Genomic DNA, 16,166 nt, shown 5'->3' on the forward strand with positions numbered 1-16,166 from the left:
ATCAGAACACCAACTGGTGCCTGCGTACCTGAGTGACATAAAACACTAATTTTTCGCATTTTTAAATCATGATGGAGTTTTAAATGTATGGAGAGAATTAACCAGTTCACATTCAGCTGTTACAATGTGATAGGACTTAGAGTTGCAAATACTTGAGTCTTCCTGCCATTGTATTAAGTTATGGTGACGACTACAGCGGTTGCCCATGGCCCAGGTGACAAGGGGGACAGTGGTAAGGCCCTGCTGTGGTTTGTTGATGTGTGTTTTCATGCCTTGACTCTGCTGTTCTCTGCTTCCAGATATGAGGGGATTATCCCCAGGCTTCAGACACACCAGATAAGGCAGACAGACAGACAAACGGGCTGGACACAAAGACCAACCACACAGACCGACAGACAGACAGACAAACAGTCTGATGCCAACTGCCTCAACTGTGAATCTCACAGGACCACTCCTCCTGCTGTTGCTATGGGCAACTCACCACGCCATGGCAACCAACTGGCTGTAAGTTGGCGTGCCTGAGAGAGTTTGTTATGCTATAACTTGTAAAAGATGGTGACATCTTTCTTCGCCCCAGGCCCTCTCTCTCGCCTTCCTTTTTGTGCTGTCTTTGTTCTCTTTGTCTCTCTCAAACTCTCTCTCAGACCCCCTTTCTCCCCCCCCCCCCCACCTGCTTTTCTTTCCCTCTGTATTTTACTCCCTTCCTGCTCTTCTCTTTCTCCTTCACTTTTCTCTCACTCTCTCACAAAACTTTCCCCTCAGCAACCGACACTAGCAGTGTTATTTTCACCTGTCTAATAAAACACGTCTTCCTCTCTCTCTCACCCTCAGTTAACCTCTTCCTTCTCCCCACTGCTTTTCTTTCCTCTCTTTCACTCTCTATCAGTCTCAGCCTTTAACTTTCTATCTCTCAGCACAGTCTTTTCAATAAAACAGACTCCTGCAGTATTACGGCCACTGTCCTTATAAACCCTGTCTCCTTCTCTCCGTCTCCCGTAAATGCCCCTCCCCCAGGTCTCTAGCCAGGTTGCCTCGCTCGCGGCCAGTGTCGGGCGTCGGCCCCTGCGGACGCTTGCGGGGCTTGTCGGCGGGGCAGGTGGGGGTGTGTCGCGCTCGTGGGGAGGTCATGGAGTCCGTGCGCAAGGCGGCTGAGATGGTGATCGAAGAGGTGAGAACTCTGTCAGGAGATTCAACTCTGTAACAGACCAAGCCCTGAGCAGTGCCACACAATCTGAGATCATATTTCCTAACATTTGGTTTCTGTTCTGCTGTGGTAAATCTGACAACGGTATTGTTATAAGTTATTGCAAATGTAAAGATCCCACTGATGAACAATATTAGTAATGGCTTCTTTCCTTGTCTAGTCACCCTTTCATCGGGACTGGTGAATTTGACCTCTGTGTTTACTGTATTGAGAATTCAGAAAAAGCAAATGTTTGCAGGATACATGATTTGCCCACTTTCAATCAAAGAAAGGCCTAGTCTCTGGACCAGAGTAGAAACTTGGTGTAGAAGGCTATGGCCCATCTTACCAGAGGATGATCAGGATCTGACCTTTGACCTCTGGGCCCTAGAGAATAGGTTCAGGGTCATGGCTCTAGGCTGTTGTGCAACCTTAAACAAACAGCCTTTGCTCACACAGCAACTGAACTGAACCGAGCTGGAAAAAGTTTGGACCCAGTTCACAGTTTAACACAGTTCTTAAATCATGATTTCTGCACTGCCATTAATAATGAGCCTTGTGCAGCGTGTGAGGAGTGTGTACAGACACATAAATTAGCCTTTGTGCTGCCCTGTGAATAAAAATGGAATAAAATAGCAGGGAGGACTTTTTCTTTATGAGCCAGGCTTTTTACTTGAGGCTTTTGAGATTTTTACCTAAGGGTTTTGAGACTTTTACTTGAGGGTTTTGAGGTTTTTACTTGAGGTTTTTGAGATTATCCTCAAGAAACGGACACATTGTTTAAGCAGCTAAAAAGAACGTTTGGCACCCAACCATGTGAGAGGAACCAGCATATACTAATCCCGTGGTGACAGTAGAGCATTGTGTTTTAGCCTCAATCCCTTTCTCCTCTAACTCTTTGACTTTCTGCATCGGTCATCTCTCTGATCTGTTCTCCGTGTTCTCTCTCTCTTTCTCTCTGCCCTGTTGCACGTCCCCAGTGTCAGCACCAGTTCCGGAACCGCCGCTGGAACTGTTCCACTACCCCACGCGGAGTAAACATCTTCGGCCGGGTGATGAACCAAGGTTGGTCAAAGTCCCCTTCACTCATAAATCACAACAGCTCTGAGAACACTGACTACTGCCTCTGACAATTACTAGTTATTATCACCAACTGTAATAACAACGATCAGAGAACTGTCACCCACTGCTGTGCTGCTAATGGCCACTGTCAAAATGAAGGTCATAATTCACTCAACATACTTGCTAGGCCTGTGGTATTTCACTGTCAAGTGATGAGCTATCCAGAACTCATGTCAGTGAATGCTGTTTAAGATTAGGTTTCTTAACCCAAAGTGTACCACACCAGTATATGAGAGCAATGGAATGGAAGAATGAAGACCATTTTGCTCTTGGAACACAAAAAGCAATTTAACATTAGGCTATGCCCCAATTCTGAAAACTGTAGCCTGTCAGTTTGAACACAATGAAAGGAGCGGTTCTTTTCAGCAACTTTCAGTATTCAATACATCACAAAAAAGAATCAGGAAACCGGCTTACGGCTCTCCAAGGGTGTAGAGTATTGAGCCTGATGTGGGACTGTCATGTGCCAGGTTGTCCATCACAGAAGCCAGTGCATTCCATTCTCCCTGCTTTCTGATCAGGCACCCGTGAGGCCGCCTTTGTCCACGCCCTGGCCTCAGCTGCGCTGGCAGTTGCAGTGACGCGAGGCTGCAGCCGGGGGGAGCTGGAGAGGTGCGGCTGCGACCGGAAAGTCAGGGGGGTGAGCCCAGAGGGTGAGTCTCACAGGAATGACTGTCTGCCTGTCTCCAAACAGGCCCCAATTGCAGGGCGGCAAAAGCAGCCCCAAATCATAACTCTATAAGTTAGTCCCTTTCTGTTAAGTGAAACTTAGTGTACTACACTCCACTGTATCTACCATACTACCTTATACTGTACCATACACTAGTGTACCATGTTCCTCTGGCTCTGGAAGGGAAGGTACTAACAACATCAAGGTCATGAATTTCATTCTAGGAGGCACGCATACTGATGAGAATGTACAGCTACATTGTAAAGTTGCTGTTGACAAATGCATCCGCTGAATGTGTTAATATTAATACTGTCTTATGCATAATATGGTCCTTACCCCTGTGTATCATTGAAAGAGAATTAGATTCTTCTGTATGCCTTTTCACTGTCCCTGTTTGTCTCGGTTAGGGTTCCAGTGGTCTGGATGTTCAGATAACCTGTCGTACGGCGTGGCATTCTCCCAAACGTTTGTGGACGAGCCGGAGCGTGCCAAGGGCCTGTCGTCAGGGCGACCGCTCATGAATATCCACAACAATGAGGCAGGGAGGAAGGTGGGTAGAGGCCCTGCTCTGGCCGTGACTGGGAGCTGAGAAGGGGAGGCACATGTTGGTGTGGCACAGGCAGTTTAAATAGTGCAGCAACAACTATTTATTAATGCTGTCTACATCTAACCCCCCCACTCCCCCCCCCCCCTCCCCCCGCTGTGTCCCAACAGGCCATCCTGCACAACATGCAGGTGGAGTGCAAGTGTCATGGTGTGTCAGGTTCCTGTGAGCTCAGGACCTGCTGGAAGGTCATGCCTCCGTTCCGCCGCGTGGGAGCTGTGCTGAAGGAACGCTTTGACGGCGCCACTGAGGTGAACACAACCACAGAATCAAAACAGTACACGGGATATCAGGCACAACACCAAAACACAAAACAAGCAGCACATAGGACATCAGACATTACGCCACAACACAATACACAGGACATCAGACACATCACCAATACACAAAACAAACAGAACACAGGACTTCAGACACAACACACTTTACAAATAGCAGAAAACAACACATAACATCAACAACACATAACTACGACACGCCCCAACTCAACATATAGAACATGAAAAACAACAAAACAACACTTTACACGTGACAGCTCTGAACTCTCAGCAGTTCCATTTCATCAAGCCATAATATCAATTCACTGACTACAATGCTGGTAGCATCCATAATAGGTTTTGCATTTCAACTGGTTCAAATGGATGAACTAAACAGCCGATACAAATCCAGAAGCACTCAGACTGGTCCTACCTGTCCCTCAGGTGCGCTTGTCCCGCGTGGGTTCCAGAACCGTGCTATTGCCCAAGGACTCCCAGGTCAAGCCACCTGCAGCCCGGGACCTGGTCTACCTGGCCGCCTCACCTGACTTCTGTCGCTTGGACCCCGACAACGGTATCCCAGGAACCGCTGGCCGCCGCTGCAATGGTAAAGACACTTGAATGCCGCCTTGGCACAAAACCACTATCATGCACATACTAAGAGAGCCTAAATGTATCTGTATTAACACACTCACCTACTCTTCCTTCACTTACTGAATATTGCCTGTAAATTCAGTAATATTACGCACAATACACACACAGGCAACGCAGTTCAGCTCCAGTGGTATGGTCTTGGTGTGTAACTCATATTCTGTCCACAGGAACGTCCCGTCTGGCACCAGATGGCTGTGAGCTGCTGTGCTGTGGGCCCGGGTTCCGATCAGGCCGGGCCGAGGTGGTGCAGCGGTGCTCCTGCAAGTTCTCCTGGTGCTGCTCAGTCCGCTGTCAGCAGTGCAAGAACACCATCCTCATTCACACCTGCAATAAGTAGACCCTGGCTCTCAGACGGAACCCTAAAGAACGGGGCAACATGCACTCTCGAACCTGCCCATAAAACCTAAAGGCATAAAGGAAGTCTTCTTAGTCCAAGCCAGGAACAGGAGAGAACTGTGTGTGCATACATAAAAGATGCTGCATGAAGAGCACAGAACCTTAAGTCAAATACATATTCTAATTTTCTAATTCCAGTCAAGTACATTTAGAGTGTTCTAGAACACTACTCTCAATCCCCCTACTGTGCTGATTGCAGAACAACGTCTAGACTGTCTATAGACCTGCTGACCCAATACTAAATACGTGCCGGGAAGTCTTTACTCATTTAAAAATACCTGTCAGTTACCACTGTGGTGTCGGTTACTACTGAGTGTTAAACATGCAGTCTGATCTGGAAAATCGTGTAGGGCATTTGTACAATTCTTCTAGCCGACAGACTGTCAGAGTATTGTATAAGAAATGTGTTATTATGAATCTTTTGTGAACAGATGTTTGGACTGAATCCCCTTACAACACTGGTCTGTCTGCTTCCACACATAATGTCTGCTTCCTCAGTTTAATTCTGGCATTAATGTACATACCCATATATATAATGAAGGCCTCTGGCATCAGTTAGACTGAACCAGTGCTGAACTGTGCACCTCACACATTGACCACAGACACTACAACTCCGCTAACAAGAAGCCCAAATTCTGACAGCAGACACACATCAAACACACATCCCACGCAAAACTATTAATGCACACTGACAAAGCTGCTATGGCTGAGACATACTAAGAATAGCAGGGAGTGGATTTTGTCCTTTAAGGGTTGCTGTAGATGGAATGTTACTCTCTAGTGTAGTGGGATCTGTAGTTTTTGTACAGTATGCTTTTAATACTCTTACAGTATCTCTATTTATTTGCATCTGTTGCCCGGTTGTGATTTTTGGCCCTATATGTGAAGACAAGTCTGGTCACATGATCAAACCCTCTAAGATCCTGCGCACCTGAGTGGGCTTCGCCTCCATCCTGTCAACAGTGGGCCGAATCGGAGTCTGATGTCGGCAGATACCCAGGTGGGGAAAGGCCTCACATTACCACCTGTGTTCTGTGCAGTCTACGGTCAAATAAAGGCTGTTTTGTCCCCCCCCCCCCCCCCGCCGTTTTTTTTTTCAACAAAAATACATAAAATAAGAAATGCAAACACACACATTTGTGCCATGTAGGCTGTGTCTTATATAGGCAATTACTTATCAATTCTACAAATGGTTCAGTTAAAGCAGTTTTATTACAAATATAATGTGATTACAACCACCCACAAAATTTACTTTCGAAATTGTCCATGATTATTGATTTAATTGCCAACATTATTCAAAATATTATATTTTTTAATTGTTATATTAATAAATCAAGATGAAATCCTAAAAAAGGAATACAAATAAAATCCATTAAAAAAAAACTCAAGTTTCAAAACTGGTCCACCGCTTTAGAAAGAAAAAAGAAACAAAAAAAGAAAAAGTGCCCACCAAAAATGGAAAAGTCATAAAACCAATACATCGTTCAACACAGAAAAAAAAAAAGAAAAAACATATACTATAAATTGAATTCTCTGAATTGGCTTGTGATGTGCTGATGCGACAGGGGACTGGCATATTAACACTATGACCCCTGACCTTATGAGTGACATCTAGGGACCTGAGAAATCCCGGAGAGCAGTCACCCCTGGAATGAATCAGGCGCGAGTTGTGCCTGGCCCATATCTGCGGCAAAACGAGACCAGATTTGGTGGGATTTTGTGTCGGATCTGCGTCACGGGTCGCTGCTAGCTGGGATGACTGACAGGCAAGTTAAGGCATCACACCTTCCCCACACCTTGTCTTCAGAGCAAGCAGAAGACGACTTCTTTAGGCAACTTTGGGTTTGTTTGCAAGGGTTGGTCCACAACAACAACAACAGGGATCCTTCAATCCTCATCAACACGGCAGGGGCTCAGCTGTGTGGCGCACATCTTCTCATAACAGACTGGGTGCAAAAGCATCACATCCTCTCCCATTCAAACCGCATATGACTCGAGTGAAATGACTACCCAGCAGAAGCCATTGGCTTCATACAGTAAATAACTTGTTATTTTGTGAAGAGAAAACTACGACTCTGTTGGTTTTAACAGTCTCTACTGGTGTATGTGGTGGTGAGAGATTGATGTACCCTTGCCAGACATCCATGTTGACTGGATGGTTTAAAGGATGTCTGTGGCTCTATGAAGGCGACTGGAAGGTGGAGGATGAAAGGCTTTAGCACTGGCCTGAGGCGACCTCTGACCTCTGCTACACAGCTGAGTCCATGCCATGTTTACAAACTCACTGATGAACACCCCGCCTTGGCTTTGGCTTGCTCATAAGCTCTGTATAAACCACTATTAAACAGCTTAGTTATTACTGGCAAACGTTAAAAACAGCCAACAACCTAATTGGGCAACATAATTCTATTTAGATCAAGGAAAATCTTTGTAGGTCAACTACACAAATCTGACTACATGTGCAAAAGTATTTCTTAACATGATTTGCTGAGAACTAGGTATTCACAGTGCTTAATACCTAAGCGTTTAAAAAACTAAAACTAAAAGAATGGTTTACACACAGTTTACAAGGAAGCCGTGCGTTTTAGTTTTCCTTTTGTTTACAGTTTCCATGAGCAAATGTGAAAATGGAGAATTCCCTCGTTTGAGGCGCCCGTCTGAGACCCTCATCAGTCATTTACCCCTTCATCACTCTTTCCATTCCTTTTTTTTGTCACTCGCGGTGGACAGACTGCAAAGAAGGCACAGTACAGTATCATATAAGTGAGTTCTAGTACAAACTCTCTCTCTCTCCCCCTCTCCTCTCGTCAGCTTCGTCTCCCAGTTTAAGCAAACATATAGTTCAACGCCCACCCCCACATTTGTGTCCCACCCCCTGGTTTATATATCCCACCCCATTTGGCTTTCCATCTCTCTCTCTCTCTCTCTCTCTCTCTCTCCCCCTCTCCTCCACTCTGCTTGGATCTCTTCCTCCCGTCAGTCTCTCCCAGGGTCCTCCCTTATAGCAGCATGCAGCGCTTCTTGGGTTTGGTCTCAGGGGGCTCCAGGGCTGCCAGGATGGCCTCGTCAAACACGTTCTTCAGCCCCCTCTAAGGGATGGGAGGGGAAAAACATGTGGATTAGCCATCATAGAGTACAGGGCAAACCAATAGGACATTCAGAGAGAGAGAGCGAGGGAATGAAAGAAAGAAAGAAAGAAAGAAAGAAAGAAAGAAAGAGAGAGAATGAGAGAGAGAGAGAGCGAGAGAGAGCGAGAGAAAGAAATGAGAGAGAGAGAGAGAGAGAAATGAGAGAGAATGAGAGGGAAAATGAGAGAGAGAGAGAGAGAATGAGAGAAGTTGAGCAAGCATGTAGAGCAGATAAAGAAAGATAAAGATAAAGAAAGATAAAAAGTTGAAGTGAATAACTGAGCACATCCTTGACTTCGTCACATTTAGAAGGCACAGAGTGTAGGTGCAGTAACAGAGAGGGTCTGTGCCAACTGACAACCACCAAGATGACATTTACCTCAAGCTTCAACCAGAGAGCATTGGGTTTGGCATTTACACAGGTGCAGACATGTTTCCATGTATTGATTTAGCAGACGCTTTTAACCCAAAAGGACCCACAGTACAGTGCAGATGTATATTTTCAGTATGTGCGTTCCCTGGGTATCAAAACCATGATTTTGGTGTTGATAGAACAACCAGTTGAGGCACCGGAACACAATATTGATAACTATAAATGAGCATGTCTGAATGGACCTTGATTGAAGTGAGTGTTACATCTCTGAAAAAATGACGTGTGTGTGTGTGTGTGTGTGTGTTTTACCTGCGTAAGGGCAGAGCACTCCACGTATTTGACGGCCCTGAGCTCCCGCGCCAGCTTGTCGCCGCCCTCAGGTGAAATGGGACGCTGCTTGTTCTTGGCCAGCTTCTCCACAGTGTTGCTGTCGTCTCGCAGGTCCATCTGAGTGCCCACCAGCAGGAAGGGTGTGCGGGGGCAGTGGTGAGAGATCTCTGGCACCCACTGGGGAGGAGGGGTGGGAGAGAGAATGAAAGAGAGAGGGAGAAAGATAGGAGGAGAGAGAGAGGAAAGAGAGAAGGACAAAAAGAGAGAGTGCAGTAACAAGAGATAGAATGTCAGTGAATATCAATGTAATGAGTGAGAATAACAGGTATGTCTTATGAAAAAGAATAATTAAAAAGAAGAAAGTTCTAACAAACGACATGGTTTTATAGCATAGAACAGCGTATGCACAGACAGCAGGTTCTAGAGTGGCAGCTATTATCTTCCTCCACATGTCATGTGATGCTTTTCCACTGGGTGCTTGGGCACACTACTCCTCTGTTTGATTTGGAGACATTTTGCCAGCGAATGACAACCCACTCAACACAATGGGGTGAGCATGAAACTAGCCAAGCAACGGACAAGAGAAGAGAAGAGAAAGAGAAAGACTTACTTTTTCCCTGACGTTCTCAAAAGAGGAGGGAGAGACGACAGAGAAACAGACAAGGAAGACGTCAGTCTGGGGATAGCTGAGGGGTCGCAGTCTGTCGTAGTCCTCCTGACCTGAGAACAACATGAAACATGAACATGAACATTCCTGCAGTCCTCCTGTCCTGAGCAGTTTAAAGACAACGTGAAACCCTCTCTCATCATGTCATCCTTCTTTCACTTCTTAGTGAGAGAATCATTTTTGGAGAGGAAACACAACAAAACTGATTCTGGCTGTATAACTCTGCTATGCTAGTACCCAGTGGAGCTGAGTAGTTGATCTTCCCTACCCTCCATCTGTTGCATTTCACTCAGTATTGTGAGATCAGGTGAGCTGAATGAGTGCCAGTTCAGGTGAGCTGAATGAGTGCAAGTTCAGGTGAGCTAACTGGGAGCCAGTTCAGGTGAGCTGAATGAGTGCAAGTTCAGGTAAGCTAAATGAGAGCCAGTTCAGGTAAGCTGAATGACACACCGGTCAGACGTACGCGTTGGAATCTGTTGATGCGTCAGGGTTAACGGATCCCCATTCACTTTGAATGGGGTGACGTCATCCTTTTGCCGAACTGAACGGAGCCACAATTCAGTTCCGCAAAGGATGACGACACCCCATTCAAAGTGAATGGGGATCCGTTAACCCTGACACATCAACGCATTCCAACGCGTATGTGTGACCGGTGTGTAAGAGTTCAGGTGAGCTGAATGAGTGTGAGTTCAGGTGAGCTGAATGAGAGCGAGTTCAGGTGAAAGGTGTAAGGGTGAGTTACCTGCTGTGTCGAAGAGTCCCAGAGTGTACGGCTCCCCTCCGATCATCACAGTCACCGCATAGTTATCAAACACCTGCGGGGGTCACAGAAGAGGAAGAGGTTAAAAGGACACGCACAGCAGGGCATCCTAACACAATGGACTCCTCTACTAGTCCAAAACAACAACGTAGGCAGAGGGTCTGTATGGGAAACTGACTCACAGGAGTGAAATGAGTGACACTTCTGAGTGGCCTCAGATTGGCAACGATTAAAGGCACCACTGCGAAATTGAAAAAAGCAGTGAACGCTATGCAAGAGAGCGTCACAGAGGCGGATGGCCAGATATCCAACATGGGGGACACTACTCAACAGCTGACGAACAACCGCAAGCTGCAAAGTAAGTGCACAGACACATTGTGGAGCAGTGTGAGAGATTTGGAAAATAGAAGCCGCCACAATGACGTCAGACTGATCGGTGTGAAAGAGAGCATTCATGTGGGACACCATGACAGCATGCAGACAAGAGATCCCAGCAGAGGGCATTGATAATGAAAATCTGCTCTCCCGGATCTCTCCCGGATCAGGATCAACCTCCGAGACGTATCCGAGATGATACGATTTCTGGATTCAACTGCAAGGGAAACAATCCTCAAAGCGCCGAGAGTGAAAAGGTGGGGCTGTGTGGAATGGATGTAACCTTCCCCTCTTCCCAGACATGACCAAGGAGCCAGCCGAGAGGAGGAACACCATTACAACAGCAAAGCAGCTACTCTGTGACAAAAACGTGAAGTTCAAGTCTGCCTTCCCAACAACACTTCATATCACATGGAGGCAGAGGAAATAAAAGTTTGAAGTTGCATCCGAGGCGGTCAAATTCATTGAGCAGCACATAGAAATGTAAAGAACAAAAATCTATAAAAATCCAAATTGAGATATCTTATTCAATACGGGACTCATTTGATTGTTGCTTTCACTAGTAAAAATGTTGACCCAAAAAGATCTAAAAATAGGGCCCAGGTTGAAAAGTTTCCCTTTAATGAAGCACTTATTTCACTGGTACATACAAGGTACAGACCCTGTTAATTTCCAACCAATCAGCCTTATTGAATGTTCACAGTAAAATATTGGCTAAGGACCTGTCTCTAAGGGTTGGAACAGTTTAACCATACATTATCCATATTGCTCAACTAGGCTTAATAAAACATAGGCTACTGTGTGAACTACGAAGGCTTTGACACTTGATGTGATTACACTCTTTCAGCACAGTGACAATGGACGTGATCTTACTAGATGCTGAGGGCCTTTGACAGGGTCATGCGGGGCCCGGTCAAGGTTTGGTTTTGGTCTCGACTTTAGGAAACGGATGAAACTAATGCACTACGATGCCAAAGCTGCAGTCATGACAGACGGTGTCATTTCCTCATTCTTTCATCTCTCCAGAGGAACGCGGCAGGGATACCCCCTATTGCTTCTTTTATGTACAGCTGCCTTGGAACCTTTGGCAGTAGCCGTAAGAACACACCCTGCCACAGATGGAGGATGGTGAGTCAGCATAGACTAATGCTTTATGCCGATAACATTCTCCTATTGACAACCGATCCCTACATTTCCGTACCATAATTAAAGAAGACCAATCATGACTACTCAAAGTTGTCAAGTTATCATATCAATTGCAAGTCTAAAGCGGCGGCAATATCAAAACCTTGGCACCCACAAATAATGATGCAATGTAGTTTAAGGTGGATAACAGAAGGCATGGTATGCTTTAGGTATCAAGCTCAGCCCAAATCTAGGTGAGATGACGACAAAAAATTGCAAGAGAAGGGAGATTTCTGGAAGTATTTACAAATTAGACATCGTATCATCAGGTGAGGTAGATAATCCAATTTGTAAACATTCTGAAAACTCATTCAACCATCAGGCATCAACGTCGTTGTATAATAACTCAATTACTTAATTAGTACCCTACTGCAAGAGACAATTTGAATTTGACAAGGATAATTGGAACCAGATTATGGCCAATAATGATAAACATACAGGGAACACTTGGGTCTACACTACCCTGCCATGCCATACTTCTATGAATGGGAATGCATTTTTTTTTGCCTGGAAGTTAGTTACACGCACAGCAAATCTTCCAGGTAAAGCATGAGTGGGTCTCAATCTCTCTCTCGCAAAAATCCGGTTTTATTTTATTATAATTTATTTTAATTTTATCTCCCTATAGCCGGAAACACCTGCTGTCTGACCTGTTTTTCTGCATCTTATACCACACAAGTGGTTTTGTACCACATATGAAAATTGTAAGAATTTAAATTAGAGACCTGAAAAACTAGACTAGAGCAGTGGTGAGCAATGTTAAACATAGGTATTCGGGAGCCAAGTAACCGGGCTATACAGCCTCCTGCGTGGTTCTATCTTTTACAATGATCATTTTGTAAATTAAACTGTAACAGCAGCTATAAAATTAGCTATTCCAAGCCATTTCTTTGTCATTTGAACTGTTATAAGGTTATTTGAAAAGTAGTTAGCTAGCTAGCAAAGCAACTAGGTTACCATATCAACCAGGCATAAAACAAACGGTTTACTCCCACTAATAAAAAACAGTATTGGGCTCAAAGCGATCACAACCACATAGCCATTCAACAATCCTGAGAGAAATACTCGGACTACAATAGGGCAAGGGCTTACTCTGATATAAACATAGTGAACGAGAGGGGGAAAAATCCCCCTTACCCTTTGCGCTACTTGAAGACAGGAATCTTTTGGCTTCTATGCGTTATTGTTACTAGGCTAAAGGGGGTTAGAATGACAAACTGACGACAGCAGCTCCTATTCCCACATGACGCCAGTACAGTACCGCATATTACCATCAATATTATGGCTTTCAATGTAAGAGGACATTTTGGAATTTGGAAATGAGCCCTAGTGACTGTTTACGGCAGAGATAGTGACACACATATACACTCTGAATTTTATCTATGCATTTTACCCATCCAGTGTAGTGATACACATGAAGCACACTAACCCGGAGCAGTGAGCTGCTTTTGAGCGCCCGGGGAGCAGTGATTGGGGTGAGGTGCCTTGCTCAAGGGCACCTCAGCCATGGATGTGGGCATGGGAGAGCAGTGCTCTACCACTTCCCCCGCCAACATTTTTCCTACTGGTCGGGGATCGAACCGGCCACCCTCCGGTAACCAGCCCGAAACCCTAACTAGTAGGACACGGCTGCCCGAATGAAGCCTAAAAAAGAGAATGTCGAAATGGCACCATGTCCATCAATGGCTCTTGCACAAAGACTCTTTTGGGAATTTCACTCCTGGATGAGTAGGAATGTTCAGTCCTAGCTCTCTTGGTCTCAGTCACACACATGAGCTCAACACTTGCGTGATAATTCTGGGCTGGGTTGTCATAACATGTGTCTGCAAAGGTCCCTAGGCACTGACACCCTTGGCAGTGTAGTAGTGGCCTGCGCCAGGATGTGTCAGTGGGAAAGTTACAGATGCAAAACCTCTGGACAATAGTCATTGTCAAAAAAGAAACAGAAAACATGTCGGTTTTCTGTTCTTGTTTCCTGTGAGTGTTATATTCAAATGCCAAATCTTACTGAGGTTTTGAGGTTAACCCTTCCACTTCCATTCAACGTGAAACACTTGCACACTGTTAGGGTTGCTATGGTTAGCAGATTAAGGCAACAAAAACCAAGCAATATACCTAAAAACATGGGTGTATTACCAGCGTTCACATATTCTTTTGTTTTTCCTCTCTGTTCAGGATTTGTTGTCAATCTATCTGCATCAAGTGTGCCTGTGCCTCTTCCATACAGTACTACAGATCAATGATGACTTATCATCCTTCAGACAAATACAGCCTTTACACTTCTCATACACATGAAGAAATAATCCTGAAACAATTGCAGTTTGAATATGGGCAGAAATGTATCACATTATATAAATGTATACAACCTATGGTAGTGGGGTGGAAAGTAGGCATGCTGATTGAAACATGGCACACAGACTGGTCATAAGACTAATGGCCACCTGCTAGCAACTCTTCAACACGCTCTTGCATCACAGAGTTAAAGACAGGCCTGGGCCCGCAAGACGAGAGGACAGCATGCCTTCTGTTCACTAGTAGGTTCATGCAGCTCGTCCTCCGTGACTGAGCAAGGCTGTGCTCTTGTGAACGCGTGTGCAAGTCAGCTCTGTTACCACAGCAAGTGCTATGCCAGAGCCACTCCAGGTCAATAACAAATAGGCGTACAGCTGAAGCACAGGGGCTAAAGAGCCCTGAACCGAAGCACCCCCCCACCCCAACACACACACAAACACATCCAACTGCCTATACACCCTCCAAAAGCCTTTAGTTACCGTGGGGACATATTCAGATGGGAACTTGTTGGTGGTGTATGAGATCAGTAGGCATGTCTTCCCGACTGCACCATCCCCCACGACTACACACTTTATGGTCTGCATCTGCAAAGAGAAAGAAGAGAAACGCACTGTGAGCCGTGAGGAAGAGAGAGAGTGAAAACGCACACAGAATGTGCAAGGAAAGAGAGAGCACAAATAAACAGGAAGAGCTACAGACATGAAAGTGAACACACGCACACAGACAGATTGAAGCGGGGAAATGAGAATCTTATAATGTGTTGTGAGTGTGTGTGTGTGTGTGTGTGTGTGGGGGGGGGGGGGGGTAGTTGAAGAGAAGCACAAAAAGGAACAGTCACAAATAGTTACATGAGGAGACAAGTCATAGCGAGAAAACTTCTTGTTTTTGTCACATTTTAAAACACAAGCTAAGCACTCATCAACAAAAAAGATCACTGCAAAACCCCACAACATCCAGGGATTGTAATAATAGCATGGGGCTACAAAATAGCTTTAACGTTCATAGCAACACATACAGGTAAGATATGGACGAAGGGACTTCAGTGTTTGACAGGTTAGTTAGGTTAGTTTTGCACACTTCTGTCAGGGGAATTCGTGCAGTTCAGAAGTATTGTAATGACACATTAGGACGTCATAGGACAGGTATGTAGGACGTCTCATTAGATGGAGGGAGGTAAAGGACTTAACAAAAAATGAACAACTCCCTCGGCGGCTGTCTACATAAGGTTTACAGACACCAACATGGTTAAGTGAGGCTATGAGTGGTGGGCTGGCGTGTTACTGGCAAGAGAAAACATTTACTTCCGCATACTTGACGTTACAGCCGACCTAGGCACATACAGCGACATTCTCTATCGAGTCCCTTTGTATCGCTTAAGTCTCTAGCCGGTTTTACGCAATTCTGGGTATCAGTTACTCATATAAAGCTGATATGCTGTTAAACTAGGGTCGAGAACTACACTTAAAGGGAACAACAGCAATACAACACAATAAACACCATTTAAGAACTTAGTTTAGTTAGTCCATTAGTTAGCCGTTAATGTTAGGTAATACTCATATTGTGGCTCCTAATCAGTCTTACGTTTTATTAAGGTAAACCTTCATCTACATTTTATCATCATCTGGCGAGCTTGCCAGCTAGTCTAGCTACAGCCAGCAGAATAGCAGAGGCCGTACTGAGAAATCCCCCTAACGATAACATTACATACGAGGCAAATAAAACAGGGCTAACTAAATATGAGTGCTATGTCAAAGGGCTTTCCTGTAAGTGAACGTTACCAGCTGGAAAGCTAGTTAGCTAGCTAGCTAGCTAGCTGGCTGGCTAATTATTTCAAACCATTTTGGGACTCGAAAGCAGGGAGAGGCAAGTTGAAAATGAAGAAACGCCACAGTAAACTCATCGAGATCATGAAACAAATAACACTTTTCTTTTATGAACAACCACAACCTTAAACATCACAATCGATGTTTAACTAAGAACAAACACGAAGAACATCACATTTTACGCTTTAAAACTCACCGTTCCTCTCCGGCAACTAGGCGTTGGTTACGTCCGGGTTTGCAACTGCGGCTGCTCTTAGCGTAATGACGTGGTAAGCACAAGCGCAGCAATTTCTTGTCAGTCCCTGGAGTATAATGCTGTATTCACAATTTAAAATAGTTCAGCACTT

At 45.1% G+C, this 16,166-nt stretch overlaps 2 protein-coding genes across 2 annotated transcripts; one reads left to right on the forward strand and one right to left on the reverse strand.

Annotated features, from left to right (window-relative positions):
• Positions 1-415: 415 nt before the first annotated feature.
• wnt4b (wingless-type MMTV integration site family, member 4b) lies at positions 416-4,827 on the forward strand (the record flags this gene model as incomplete). The annotated part of the gene is made up of 8 exons (XM_080858039.1): positions 416-504; positions 1,015-1,168; positions 2,164-2,248; positions 2,827-2,958; positions 3,383-3,525; positions 3,690-3,830; positions 4,281-4,443; positions 4,658-4,827. The coding sequence occupies 8 exons, from the start codon at positions 416-418 to the stop codon at positions 4,825-4,827; spliced, it is 1,077 nt and encodes a 358-aa protein (XP_080714165.1).
• A 2,943-nt stretch (positions 4,828-7,770) lies between these two features.
• Positions 7,771-16,053, reverse strand: cdc42l (cell division cycle 42, like). The gene is made up of 6 exons (XM_080858358.1): positions 16,016-16,053; positions 14,476-14,580; positions 10,127-10,199; positions 9,328-9,437; positions 8,697-8,894; positions 7,771-7,975 (listed from the first exon to the last, which is right to left on the reverse strand). Exons 2-6 carry the CDS (start codon positions 14,578-14,580, stop codon positions 7,886-7,888), a joined length of 576 nt encoding a protein of 191 aa, XP_080714484.1. The 5' UTR covers positions 16,016-16,053; the 3' UTR covers positions 7,771-7,885.
• Between the last annotated feature and the right edge of the window lie 113 nt (positions 16,054-16,166).

Source organism: Sprattus sprattus, assembly GCF_963457725.1.
Source record: "Sprattus sprattus genome assembly, chromosome: 19".
In the NCBI taxonomy this organism is placed as follows: domain Eukaryota; kingdom Metazoa; phylum Chordata; class Actinopteri; order Clupeiformes; family Clupeidae; genus Sprattus; species Sprattus sprattus.

What these genes read in the sequence shown, in the direction of transcription:
- cdc42l (XM_080858358.1), bottom strand. Translation starts at nt 14,580, where the DNA reads ATGCAGACCATAAAGTGTGTAGTCGTGGGGGATGGTGCAGTCGGGAAG. An exon ending in GGGACTCTTCGACACAGCAG is followed by an intron (nt 9,438 to 10,126) that starts GTAACTCACCCT and finishes TGTTGTTCTCAG; the next exon opens with GTCAGGAGGACTACGACAGA. An exon ending in AGTGCTCTGCCCTTACGCAG is followed by an intron (nt 7,976 to 8,696) that starts GTAAAACACACA and finishes CCCATCCCTTAG; the next exon opens with AGGGGGCTGAAGAACGTGTT.